Source organism: Suncus etruscus, chromosome 16 (assembly GCF_024139225.1).
Source record: "Suncus etruscus isolate mSunEtr1 chromosome 16, mSunEtr1.pri.cur, whole genome shotgun sequence".
In the NCBI taxonomy this organism is placed as follows: Eukaryota; Metazoa; Chordata; class Mammalia; order Eulipotyphla; family Soricidae; genus Suncus; species Suncus etruscus.
In genome coordinates, this window is record NC_064863.1 from 56,714,612 (window position 1) to 56,729,689 (window position 15,078).

At 34.3% G+C, this 15,078-nt stretch overlaps 1 protein-coding gene across 1 annotated transcript in view; it reads left to right on the forward strand.

Moving 5' to 3' along the window:
• STAP1 (signal transducing adaptor family member 1) overlaps window positions 1-15,078 on the forward strand; it is a 36,338-nt gene that overhangs the window by 8,028 nt on the left and 13,232 nt on the right. The window contains exons 2-5 of the mRNA XM_049790029.1: window positions 2,425-2,496; window positions 7,693-7,806; window positions 11,170-11,226; window positions 14,475-14,644. Of these exons, the coding sequence (XP_049645986.1) occupies window positions 2,425-2,496; window positions 7,693-7,806; window positions 11,170-11,226; window positions 14,475-14,644 (413 nt within the window). The remainder of the gene's footprint in view (window positions 1-2,424; window positions 2,497-7,692; window positions 7,807-11,169; window positions 11,227-14,474; window positions 14,645-15,078) is intronic.

The following is a 15,078-nucleotide window of genomic DNA, read 5'->3' on the forward strand; positions in this document are numbered from 1 at the left end:
AAAGGGAAAAATACCTCACAAGAGAAATTTGAGTTTGCTATAACATAATCGCAAAATCAAATTGAATGTTTTTTATTTAACATTAACTAAACATTCAAAAATTATGTTTATTTTTTGTTTGCAGGCCACAACCTATGGTGCTCAGGGGTTACTCCTGACTCTGCACTCAGGAATCACTCCTGGCAGGCTTAGGGGACCATTTAGAATTCCTGAGATCAAACCTTGGCCAGCCATGTGCAAAGCAAGCATTCTATCTGTGGCACTATATTTCTAGTCCCCAACACTCATAGATTTTAAAGAACTGTCTGCTTATACAGTTAAATTTCTCAAAGTACTTTTCTCTCATTTTATGGCCATTTGAAAAAGTAAATTTTATATCAGAATGTCAATGGATTCCATTATTCTGGTTTTCAAAATATCCTTTCCTCTTACATAATTACATTGCAATATCTATTTGAGAGGTTTATTATCATACTAAAAATTGATTTTATGTATAGCTCAAAATATGAAATACTGAGGCTGAAGTAATTAGCACAGCAGGTAGAGTATTTGCATTGCACTAAGCAAACCTGGATTTAATCCTCAGCATCCCATATGGTGTGTTGAGTACTGACAAGAGTAATTCCTGAGTACAGAACCAGGAGTAACCCTTAAATGGCAAGGGATGTGGCCCAAACACCAAAAAAAAAAAAAAAAAAGGAAAGAAAAGAAAAAAATGTGGGGCCGGAGAGACAGCATGGAGGTAAGGCATTTGCCTTTCATGCAGAAGGTCATCGGTTCAAATCCCAGCATCTCATATGGTTCACTGAGCTCTGCCAGGAGCGATTTCTGAGCCAGGAGTAACCCCTAAGCACTGCCAGGTGTGACCTCTCCCCCCAAAAAAAAAGAAAAAATGTGAAGTAACTATTAAATAATGTGAAGTACCTGTTAAATGATATTATTTATTAACATTAAACAATGAAGGCCATGCTTTTTAATTTTTCTTTTAGTGGTTAACATTTATGAAACACTATACATAAAGTATTGTGTTTTGCAATTATTATATATTTATCTCTATCAATTCTATGAGACAATGCAGAAGAATGGTTTTCTCCTCTTTCATCTTCTCCTCCTCCATCTCCTTTTTTCTTCCTTTTCACCTCACTCTTCACCACCTCCTTCAACTTCTTTTTGTTTGGGAGACACCCTTAGGAAGACTTATTTCTGACACTGTGCCCAGGAATAACTCTTCGTGGGATTGAGGAACCATATGTGGTACTGGGGATAGAATGTGGCTGGAGGTATGCAAAGACTTACCCACTGTACTCTCTCTCTCTCTCTCTCTCTCTCTCTCTCTCTCTCTCTCTCTCTCTCTCTCTCTCTCTCTCTCACTCTCTTGACTCCATACTATTATAAGTCCCTTAAGAGAACTTTCATACCGGAGGCATAATTATCATCAGCAATTTTTGGAATTAAGTAAGAATAAAATAATTAATTTTAGAAGTAAATAACTCTAATGACTTAATGGTGGATATACAAATGCAATCACTCTCTGGTTATAAGATATTTTCACCATCCTAATAAATTCAATAGCAGCTATTCCCATTCCCCCTGCTTTTTTATTTTATTAATTTTTATTTAAAGCATTGTGATTTTCAAAGTTATTCATAAGTTGAGTTTGACATAAAATGTTTCAGCAACATTCTCACCATCCCTATATTATTTATATATTCAAATTATGAATATATTTATGCCAAATAGTTTACATGCTTTAATTCATTAAGTACTTTCAGATGTCCTGACAGATAGATATTCAATAACTGTCTTTCTTATTTGTTTTGTTTTAGTTTGGGAACTACACCTGGTGGGACTACAGGCTTCCTTCCTGGCTCTATGTTCAGAGATCAATCCTGGTGGTTCTGGGGGACCATATTTAATATCAGGCAGAGAAAGAACCTGGGACACCCACTTGCAAGGAAAGCACCATATTGCTATGCTATTTTCTTCCCCATTTTGACCCAGAACTTTTAAGTTCTGTTTCAAAGTAAACAATTTTTTTCAGTTTTTGTCAGTGAAAATTTTTTGGTTATAGCTGTACTATTTGTTACTGATGGTTCCATTTTTGCCCCTTAAATGTTGCATCATATATGTACAGGTATCCACTTCCACTACATAAAAAATAAGTGTCCTAAACCTGTAGGAAATGTTTTGAAAATAATATATTTAAATAGATATCAAAATAATCTTTGTCTTATACCTCATACTGAAAAATTTAGTGATGTATTTAATCAGAGATTACATGTAGCTAAACCATAATAATGAGGTGAATTATTTCAGAATAAAGGAGAACCTTACAAGGGACAAGCTGTTAAGATAGTTACAAAAAAGTTACAAATATAGAAATGGTTGAATATACTCATAAAGCAACACAATTTCTTTCTATAGGAATATAAATGTTACTGGACAGAACTAAGAGGAACTACACTTTTCTTTTACACAGACAAAAAAAGTACAACAGTAAGTAATTAAATATATTTATTGATTCAATTGTTTACCAGTACATACTTGTTTTTTAGTTTGTTATTCACTTGGAATCGTGTTTTCCAACAATGAATATATTCTATTAAAAGTAATTAAACAGAATTTTTATTTGATAGTTATCAATTAAGAGAAAACCAGGTTAAAATTTCCTGGCTAGGGGCTGGAGAGATAGCATAGAGGTAGAGCATTTGCCTTGCATGCAGAAGGACGGTGGTTCGAATCCCGGCATTCCCTATGGTCCCCCGAGCCTTTGCCAGGAGCAATTTCTGAGTGTAGAGCCAGGAGTAACCCCTGAACGCTGCTGGGTGTGACCCCAAATTCAAAAATAAATAAATAAATAAATAAATAAATAAATAAATAAATAAATAAAATTTCCTGGCTAACATAATGGATATGATGTAATGATTTTAATTGCACTCTTTTCTTTTTTGTTTTTGTTTTTTGGGCCACACCCAGTGAGACTCAGGGGTTACTCCTAGCTATGTGCTCAGAAATCTTCCTGGCTTGGGGGATCATATGGGACCTCGAGGAATCAAACCACGGTCCATCATAGTCTAGTGTGTGTAAGGCAGACGCCTTACCACTTGTGCCACTGCTCCGGCCCCATTCTTTCTGATTTTGATATAAAATATAGATGAAAAAGTATACACTAGCTTCATGTCTAGATACAAATTATGTAATTCTCAGTGATAGTCTTAAATTCATATTTTTCTGTAGACTGCAATTGTATTCTGAAAGAATAATAGAAAACCACGAGAGCTTCAAAACCTACAATATGTCACAATAAAATATCTTTTTATTTTTTATTTTTTTGGTTTTTTGGGCCACACCCATTTGATGCTCAGGAGTTACTCCTGGCTAAACACTCAGAAATTGCCCCTGGCTTGGGGGACCATATGGGACACTGGGGGATTGAACCGTGGTCCTTCCTTGGCTAGTGCTTGCAAGGCAGACACCTTACCTCTAGCGCCACCTCTTCGGCCCCCACAATAAAATATTTTAAGAGAATAAAAATTATACCACAAAACATGACTTGTAGAACTAAAACATGATAATAATAGATTGTAAAGTGTATTTATTAATATGAATTTTAAGTAATTAATGAGTATTTTAATTTTCCATACCAAAAAATAAAAATATATTGTAGAGGGGCCGGGCGGTGGCGCTCGAGGTAAGGTGCCTGCCTTACCTGCGCTAGCCTAGGAGACGGACCACGGTTCGATCCCCCGGCATCCCATATGGTCCCCCAAGCCAGGAGCGACTTCTGAGCGCATAGCCAGGAGTAACCCTTGAGCGTCACCGGGTGTGGCCCAAAAACCAAAAAAAAAAAAAAAAAAAATATATTGTAGATTCATTTGTTTTAAAATAAGATTTTGGTATTTACCTATGCTGGAAATCTATGAGTATTTGTGAAACTATAATTTGTTTAATTATAAAGACTGTGTATGAACCTATAACTTGTTTAATTATAAATAGACCAGTAGCTCACACTTTTAGGTCTATTTAAAATATTCAAATCTAATGAAAGTAATAGAAAAAGAGGCACTGTCATGTAATTATTACACTTCAAGTGTTTTAGTGTTAAGCTGATCATGAGTCCTTTTTTAAACAAAGAAAAAACAGGGGCCAAAATGATAGTATAGTGAAATGGATAGGATGTGTACCTTTCACTTGGCCAACCTGGGTTCAATTCCTGCATCCCATATGGTCCCTGAACCTACCACGAGTGATTTCTAATTACCAGGAGTAACTGCTGAGCATTGCTAGGTTTGGTCCCCAAACAATAAAAAAAAGAAAAAATTTACTATAATAGCAAATAAAAGTTCTCCTTATTATATTTTAAATATATAAAATCAGGATAGAAGTTATGGGCTGGAGAAATAATACAGAGAATAAAGTGCTTTCCCTGCAGACAGCCAACCTGGATTCAATCTCCCACTCCCATTCTGTCTCCTGTGGACTGTCAGGAGTAACTGCTGAGCATTGCCTGGTGTGGCCCCAAAACAACAAGACAAAAAAAATTAGACTAGAGGTTATCAAAAGGATTAAAGAATAAATGAAGGTTTTATAAGAAGCTGGTATATAGCACGTATTTAAAGCATTTGAAATAATCAAGTGCATTATATCATTTAATTTCCACATCACTGAAGAGAGGATACTTTAATCTCTACAGATGAGAATAGTTCCATTTAAGGATTAATAAATTATACTAACAGTGGGTTTAAGAGCTAGAGATGTGGCTCAGTGATAAAGCTCAAGTGTGGATGCATTGGGATCTGGACTGAATTCTCAGTATTAAAAAAAAAGATGAAAAGGAAGAGGAAAAGACACAGAAAGAAAAACAGAAAAGAACCCAAAAAGGTACAACATAGGTGATCATTTCTGTCAGTGTTCAGGGGCCATCTGAGGGCCTGGGATTGAACCCAGATCTCCAGTATACAAGGCAAGCACCTTGTTCACTGTATTACCTCTCAGCACCCAACAAATCAACATTCCTAAACTGTGTAACTCAGAGACTTATAATAAAATGCTGCAGAATCACCCACTATCAATTTTGCTTAATGAGGATGATAAAAATATATTAAATTTATATACAAAAGAATATAAAATTTCACTACATTTTACTATAATTTGGATAAAATTAGTATGTTATGTGATTCCACTGATATGAACATTGAGTTCTAGTTCTAGATCTTGAAATAGGTTAATCTCTTTGTGCCTATGTCTACTTGTATACTTATGCATTTTCTGTAATATTTGAAAATTTGAAACAGATTAAAACATCTCCAGATTTTTATCACCTCATTCTATTTTTATGGGAAGCTTTTCCCAGTTTACTCAGTATCCAAACACCAGTCCTGGTGATCCTTGGCCCAGCAGCACAGGTCTGAAGATTCTATTCTAGGGCCAAGAAATGCAGTGAAACTTGGATCTATGATTGCTGTAGACTATCAGGATCATCTGGTTGTTTCTCAGGGGGATCATACTATGCCAGGTTTGTATTCAAAACCTGTACCTGGAAGGCATAAATACCATCCTTTAAACTATATTCCAGGCTTTATTGTCTCTTTTTTGGTAGTATTTATTGAAAAGCATCAATAAACTGCCATTATATGGGTCACAGATGGATTTCTTATATAGGAAACATGGAAATAGCCATGCTATCCATTTCTATTTATGAACAGCACCTAAATAGACAAACTAATTATCATCATTTGATTTAACATATATAAGAAAACGTTTGACTAATTTATATGAAGAGTGCATAAAAGTGCATTGCTGGGACAATGTTTTATTTATTATTGTTTTAAATATATTTTGAATGATAGTTTAGGTAACATGATTACAAGAGTCAATTTGTTGTACAAAGTTACTCCATGTCAAAACCACCAAATTGCTCAAGACCAGTCCTCTACCCCTGTCTTATGTCACCTTTAATCTACCTCTTCATTCCATTTCATTCCATGCCTCCCCTCACTGTTAGGTAATTTCAGTTTTGTAATCAAAGGCCAAGGATTTGACATTACATTTTAATAACAACTACTTTATGCATATTTACTGTAAATAATAACACAGTACAAAAAGTAAACATTTTTGGCCAGGGAAATTGTGAAGGTGTTAAAGTAGTTATCTTGCATATAACTGAGATTAATTCAAATTGCATATAGTCACTTAGGAGTTAGTCTCATAGTGCTAAGAGGTGTTTTCCCAAAACAAGATACCCAGACAAACAAAAAAATAAAAGAAAAAAAAAGTACTTTTCTTTTATCAAAAGATGAGGAATCGAAGGGGAGGTGGCTAGAGCAGATGTAAAGGGACCTACGGGGGAGCATATGGCACTTTGTAGTATGTGTGGAGCAGTGACATTGCATGTTTAAATCATAAATATTAATACTATTGTAAATCATGTTACCTCAAAAAAATGAAAAAAAATAAGAAATTACTTCCTTTCTTCTAATCAATAAGATCAGTTTACAGGCTCACCAATTGAGCAACTTCTTCTTTTGCAGATTTCTTCTTTGTCTCAGAAAATATTGGCCAAGATTTTATCTAGATAATCTACCAGAGAAAGAGTCTTATGTAATTTAAAAGTCTACCTTCCTTCTTTCATAATTCTTTCAGTTTTTTTCTCTATTTATTTAATTTTTTTGTGGTGCCCAGGACTCAGTTTGCAAGGCCTGCACTCACTGCTCAACCACATCACCTTGCTCTCCTTCCGTTTTCAGTTGCTCTTTGTTCACCAAGAACAAAGATTTGTTCAAGCAAAACTTACTCAAACAATATTTTGTTCAGCTAAAACTTTCCAATATAGGAATAAATCTGGAAAATTTTTGTTTACAGTTTATTTTCCATTTTATTTAGAAAAATCAAAGGAGATTTATAAGACTGCTGTAATTAAATTATTATAAAAAAACTTTTCAGGGACAGTGAAATAATTAAAAATATCAACCTCTACTCTGTAAGATTTTCTAGTTTTCATGGTAGAGGTATTTCCATGGTGGCCAATTTCAATCCAGCCAGCTCACTGAGCATGGAGCTAGGAAGAAAGACATAGTGACTATATTCTAGAGGAGTTCTATCAAACATAAAGTCATAAATAACTTAAAATGTATCAGAGATACATTGAGACAAAATATTTAGGAAGTAAATTTTTGAGTTTTAATTACCTTTTAAAATATAATTCCTTTACTTGAATACCTATGTAATTTAATTTTTAGCAAAGGCTATTTTTATTTTTATTTTTTTAGTTTCTGGGTCACACCTGTCAGTGCTCAGGGATTACTCCTGGCTCCACGCTCAGAAATTGCTCCTGGCAGGTTTGGGGCACCATATGGGATGCCGGGATTTGAACCACTGACCTTCTGCATGCAAGGCATGCCTTACCTCCAAGCTATCTCTCTGGCCCCAGCAAAAGCTATTTTTAATTTTTAACAACAATTTGAAAATGTTTTGAATATTTAACAAGTTTCACTTTTGCAAATTTATATAAATAAATGCTGAGCACTCCATCACATTTTCTAACTGCACTTTGGGAAGAGGAGTGGTGCCATAGCCAGTTGAAAACCATTTTGTAAAAATATAAATGGAATGAAACAAAGGCATTTTTTTACGTTCCTGATAAAATTAATATTTTTGCATGAAATAGTTTCATGAGATCTTTTGTTTTTGCAGTATGTGGACAAATTAGACATTATAGACCTCACATGCCTTACTGATCATAATTCAACTGAAAAGAATTGTGCAAAATTTACCCTGGTTTTGCCAAAAGAGGAAGTACAACTGAAGGTGAGTGATGAGAAACAACTTGTCTGAAATGGGTTATGACTATAAATAACATTCACCTTTTACAGTCCAGTAACTGAATAAAAAGGAATTATAAGAGAAGTGTCAAGTCTTACATTTTAATCCTTAGTGACTCTTATCTGTTTTCTAATTAGGAATTTTAAAGGGAAGTTTTATTTGTTTAGTATACAATCTAGCATGCTAAAATTAGATGCTTTGACATCTGTCCTTTGACAAAGTCAGAAATCCCACCTGGTGTTTTGTAAAAAATGTTGTTTTGGAATTGGCATTTCACCAAGATCTCAGGAGATTCAGAGACCTTGTAATAAGATGTATGCTTATAACCTTGAGTTAGACAAATACACATTTTATGAATTGAAAAATATTCTACAAGGCAATGATCTACAATCTTAAAAATTGCTGAGTACAGAAGTCAAAGACACATTATATCCCTGCTCCCATTTATGGAGACTATAGGATCATGACAACAAAATGCAATTTGGGATCCTGACTTAGACCACAAAATGTGGGATGGAGTGGTAGAAACTAATCAAGAACATTATAGAGGCTATTAGAAAAATTTGAAAGAGAATTGTAGATTGGATTTACATAATTTGTAAAATATATTAATCTAAATTGAAATTCATAAGCATATATTTGTTCAGCTCATTGCTGTACAGCTAGCACATATGCATATAGTCATCTACACACATACACTGATAATAAGTCTTGAATTGGTATTCAAGGAGAGTCAATTAAAGTTAATGAACAACAGTAGTAAAGGGATCAGATGTTTCCTTTACATGAAGATAACAGATTTATGAGGACCCACTTCAGATGGTCCCCTAAGCCCACTAGGAGTGATTCCTAAGTGCAGAACCAGGAGTAACTTTTAAACACCATTGGATGTCTCCCCTATTAAAAGAGATATTGTTGAATTGACCTTGAAAGCAAACATTGCTTTTATAATGCAAACATTATATAAAACTTGGATGTGGCAAGAGTCATTTTATTTAGAATCTAGGTCTTGTATCTTAAATTGCACTGTCAAATACACATTCCTTTTCGGGGTCCCTCTATGAATTTGATACTGGGTAAGAGCACTAAATTAGATCAATATCCAGGTTTGATTCTGGCAGATTTATTTGCTATGTCATCATAGAAAAATCACCTAACCTCTTTGTGCCTTAGCTTTTTCATTGAAAAAGCAAATTGTTGCTTAGATTCAATCTCCTATTGAGACTCATCTGAATAATGTGATTAAAATGGTAGTGTCCTACCTTAACCCCAATAACATTCTTCAATCTCTCTTACCATGTGCAGTTTTATTTTCTCATTTATTTCTTTCTGATACTGTAAAATTACTAAATATTATGGTTTCTATTATCCCTTACTAGATGCTAAATTTCATGAGAACAAGTAGTTTTAATTCATGGTTTGATACAAATTAATGTCTAGATACATCGACTAATACCTAACACTTAGAGGCACTCAATCTTTGCTAAATACTTGAAGAAATATGTAAAATTAAAATAGAGTACCAATTAAGTTACCATATGAGGACGATTAGTCTAGTTAATACAGGTAAAAGCTTATATATCTACTAATACTTAAAAACACTTATTACTTGTTGGTTGTTGTGTTCGAGCAATAGTACAGCAGGTATGGTGATTGCCTTGCATATACCAAGTCAAGTTCTATCCACTGTATTCCATATAGTCCTGGGAACCTGCCAGAATGAATTCTGAGAATGAAGCTAGAAATAGGACCTGAGCACATCTGATTGTGGCAGCAAATAACTAAATAATTAATACATAAATAAATAAATTTTGGTTGTTTTAGTGAATTTAAAAGAATTGTATGTTTCTAAGGATTAACAACATTAATCCTACCAAATTGTCCCAGATTTTTGTTTACTTATTTTTTTATTTGTTTGGATTGAACCTAGGTCAGTGGAGTGCAAGGCAAATACCCTGCCCTTTGTGCTATTTCTTTGGTCCCCAATTGCCCCCAGATTAAAAATAATCAATATTAAAAGTCAATTGTAGGAGTAGCCATTAGATAACATATTACAAAAATAAGTGTGTTAACTTTTAATTTGGGGTAGAAGCTTAAATATGTTTGTGCAATTATAATTGTACACATACAGGTTAAAGCTACCTATTTTTTGTCCTCTGATAAATAAATAGCATTCAAACATGAACTGTTTATTCCTTTGAGCTGATTTTAATTGATTTTAGGAATTACAGTATTTTGTTTGTTTGTTTGTTTTTGGGTCACACCCAGCAGTGCTCAGGGGTTACTGCTGGCTCTACGCTCAGAAATCGCTCCTTTCAGGTTCAGGGGACCATATGGGACGCCGGGATTCGAACCACTGACATTCTGCATGAGAGGCAAACCCCTTACCTCCAAGCTATATCTCTGGCCCCGAATTACAATATTTTTAATTTATTTTTTTAGTTTGATCAAAGTGTATTACAAATCTTTCACAGTAATATTTTAGGTACATACTGATATTGAATCAGGGGTGTTCCCACCACCAATATTGTCCTCCCTCCACCCCTGTTCCCAGCATACAATATTTTTAAGCTTTTAATATTACTTTATTTTTGAAAAAATATTACTTCATTTTTGGTTGTGGGTCACACCTAGTAGTACCCAGGACTTTCTGCTGGCTCTAGACCAATGGTCCTCAAACTACGGCCCTCGGGCCACATATTGTATTTATTCCCATTTTGTTTCTTCACTTCTAAATAAGATATATGCAGTCTGCATAGAAATTTGTTCATAATTTTTGTTTTTACTATAATCTGGCCCTCCAACAGTCTGAAGGACAGTGAACTGGCCCCCTGTTTAAAAAGTTTGAGGACCCCTGCTAGACTCAAGAATTGCTCCTGGTGGTACCATTGCAGTGTGACAGATTGAATCCAGGACAGCAATATGCAAAGCAAGAGTGTTAATTTCCATATATTATCAACCACCCCTTTAATTATTTTAAATAATGTGCTTATTAGAGGAATTGTTTTGTCACTCTTGCTTGCTTTTGATGCTTTGCATATTTTTATTTATTTATTTTTGAGGGAGTCACACCTGAAGTGCTCAGGAGTTACTCCTGGCACTGCATCAGGAATCACTCCTGGTGGCTTGGGGGTCTCTATGGGATACCAAGGATCGAACCCAGGGCATCGGAGTACAAGGCAAGCACACCTCCTGGTCTGCTACTGCTCTGGCCCCTGTTTTGCATATTTTAAATTTTATAAAGCAATTGTATGAAATTCTAAAATTATTTGAAGATAATAAAATTATTAGTATTCATAAATTTTGTTGTCTTCTTTGTATTCATTTGTTCTTTGTCTTCTTATTTAGACGGAGAACACAGAAAGTGGGGAAGAATGGAGAGGCTTTATTCTCACAGTAACAGAGGTAGGATATTATTTTGATTGGATTCATTAACTTGACAAATATTTACTGAATACTTACTATGAACCATGCAGAATAAAGGGGTTGAAGATATAGCAACTGAAGAAGACACATATAAATCCTTAAATTTACTCAGACGTTTCTATTTTTATCAGGATGATGAAAAGGAAGAAAGCAAATAAGTAGTCAAACAGGATAATTTAATATTGTGACTTTAGTGGCCAGATAATAGCATAATAGCAAAGACGGTAGGATGTTTGCTATGCACAAAGATGACCTGGACCGACACGAGTTTGATCCCTGGCATTCCATATGATCCCTTGAACCTGCCAGGAGTGATTTCTGAGCACAAAGCCAGAAATAAATCCTGAGAGCCACCAGGTGTGGCCCAAAATAAAACAAACAAAAACGTGTGATAATTATTTGTAAGAAAAAATACAATGTAATGTGCTAGCTATAGAATAGTAAGGTGTCCAGAAAGACCACATTTTAGTTTTATCACTATGGTTATCTTTTGTAAATTCTATTAAAGAACTTTACATTACTTTATCAGTCATTTATTATATATGTATAAAAATTAAATAAGTTGGATTTTTGAATAAAATAGACATTATAATAGGAGAAACCATCCATAATTATTATTATTTGGGGAGTGCTTAGATTAGGTCACATCAGCAGTGCTCAGTGCTTACTTCTGGCTCTATGTTAAGGAGTCACTCCTGGTGGTGTTGGGAGACCATATTCACAGCTTAAACAGTGGTCAGCCACATTTAAGGGAAGCATCTTACCTGCTGTACTAGCTTTTTCCACTCTGTGAGAACATCAAAATTAAAAGTCACCTTTACACATTTGTTTACTGGGTTTTAAGACCAAAGTATGCAACTTTCTGTCAATTATCTGATGCAAATATAAGAGCTACAGCTTTTAGTTAACTGTTGTAGCAACAGAATTGCTATTTGAAGTAAAACCACTCTAGGGACTGGAAAGATAGTACAGCAAGGGCAAGATGTTTGCATTGCATATCCCTAAGCACTACCAGGAATTATCCTGGGCACAGACGGTCAAAATAAAATTGAGGCACTAAACTCAAGTGAAAGAATTAAATAAATTAGGGTTGTAAATTAAATAATTTAGGGTTTGGATGTTGATTCTACAATTTACTAGGGGTGTGACATTAAACTAGTTATTTAATTTTTCTGGGCCCATTAAATTTATTTTTCAGAGTAAGGATAATCTTTAACATTGCTGTAAGGTTTAGCAATAACATAATGCTTTGGTCATAATAGGCAATAAAGAAGTAATAAGGAGTAATAATAAGTTGCTATTTTCATTAGTTTTTCCTCATTCTTTTTTTTTTTTTTGGTCTGAAATGGTATATAAGAAAGTAGTCTTCATTATTTTCAAAATGCACCCTTATTAGTAAATGTTTAAATTTCAATATACACATATTGCAAAGGTAAAGCACTTTAAAATAAAGGTAAATAGATAACAAAGTTCTATTTATTCTTCCCTCACTCTAAGTTCTTTTTAATTTCTCTTACTTTCTCCTGGACATCATAACCATATATCTCAAAACATAGTCTAGATATGGTTACGTAAAAAACAGTTGTTTACCTTAACATTTTATCAGCATACTGAAAGTTACATTGGCCTAAATCAGGTACTTACATATAAATCCGAATGTGAAGTCACTCAACTTAAAAATATTTAGAAAATGGGCTGGAGAGATACCATGGAGGTAAGGTATTTGTATGCAGAAGGTCATTGGTTCGAATCCCGGCATACCGTATGGTCCCCCGAGCCTGCCAGGAGTGATTTCTGAACATAGAGCCAGGAGTAACCCCTAAGCGCTGCTGGATATGACCCCACAAAAAATTTAGAAAAGTTTAAAAATTACCCTAATAGGCAGAGAAAAATATCATAATCATATTGTGTATATGTGTTTGAAATAACCACATATCTACAAAATTCAGATCTCTGCTGATTCTTTGATGAATAATTCATCCCAATTTTATGTTACCATAAGGTTGGATAGATGTTTTTCTAGATTATCTATTTACAAGAACTCACTCTCTTGCAGGTGCTCTGGGGACTTTCTAGCAGTAAGAACTAGTGATCTCGGAATTACAAATGTGTTGTTTCATGAATTCTCTTGTATTGCAAGATGGGTATACTGGTTGTGGGACCATTTCTTTGGAGTTTGGGCACATAGTACTTGTTTTGCTTAGGTTTTTTTTAAAATTCAGAATCATTTTTTGTTTTGTTTTGGGGCCACGTCAGGCAATGTTCAGGGGCTACTTCTGATTCTGTGATCAGAAGCCACTCAAAGCACTGCTCAGGGATCCAAGTTATGCAGAGGATTGAATGGGGATGGGCTTCATGCAAAGCAAACACCCTAACCCTATACTATCTCTCTGCCCCTTACTTTTTCATTATTATTAAATAATAGTTTTATTAAACTTATATATTCATAAATATCAACATTTTATATTCACATTATATTTGTTTTTTCACATTATATTTGTAATAAAATAATAATACAATAGTTTAAGTAAGATGTTTTTAATATTATTGATCTTTATTACTTATATGTACAGTTACTACTCTTTATTACTACCACAATGTTCAAAGCCTCCCACTAATGTCTTTATGTTACTTCTATCCCATTCATTCTCTACACTGACTCCCTCCAGTTTGGTCTTCTCAGTTTTATAACTGAGGGCAAATGGTTCATTATTATTTTATACTGTCTGTTCCCTTGTTTCATTTCTCTACATATTATAGAGGAGTTATCTTCTCCCTGACTTATTTTGCTTATCATGATATCCTCCACTTCCTTTCAAGTTGCTGTGAACTGTAACATTTTATCATTTTCTTTAATTTGTGTAGTATTTCATTGCTAATTTTAAAGCAGTTTTTTTTTTAATTTGGAACTACATCTGGCAGTGAGGGGGTTATTTCTGTGCTCTGCGTTCAGTGCACAGGAACCATAAGGGATGCCTTGGATCAAACACTGGTTAACCACATGCAAGGCAGATGCCCTTTCCTACTGTACTCAGGCATTTGAAGTAGTTTTAAGACACCAACCCTTCACCTAATTCTCTAGTTGGCATTCAACTCATCCATTTTTCTCAGGAAAACAAAGCACTATAGAACAAGAAGAGACTTATTTACGTATTTAAAATTAAATGCTAAAATCTGTTCTTTTTTGCTGTCTTTTTTTCTTTGCCTTCAATCTTAATTGGTTTCAGTTGTCAGTTCCTCAAGATGTGTCTCTCCTTCCTGGACAAGTAATTAGACTTCATGAAGTTCTAGAGAGAGAGAAGAAAAGGAGGATTGAGACAGAGTGGCCAAGTACATCTCTGAAAAATGAGAAGGAATCAATTGAAGATTATGTGGATGTACTGAATCCCATGCCATTGTAAGTAGTTCTAGTTTGATTGCAAATATTAATAACAATAAATTATAAATAACTCTTGAGGGGCTGTTCCCTAACCTTATAAAACCAGGAATGAAAGACTGTCATGTGGACAGAACAGCATATTTCAAAATGAATGCCACACATTTTCTCTCCCATATCATGATCAACAAAATGTGAAATGCAGATTTGAGCCAACTTTCCTACCACACAGGAAATCCCATCCACCCACACCTTTTGACCAAATAACTATTCTTTCCAAAACTCAAACTAAATGAAAACTGCTGTGGAGGAAAGAAAAAAATGCTTGTGTTTTTTAATCATTCAACCATATGATTTACTGCCTTTTTATTTTAATTTATTTTATTTAAATTTATGAAAAAAGTTTAATTATTTGCATGATTTCTCCAATTTCCTGGTCTATCAGTGCATAGCCT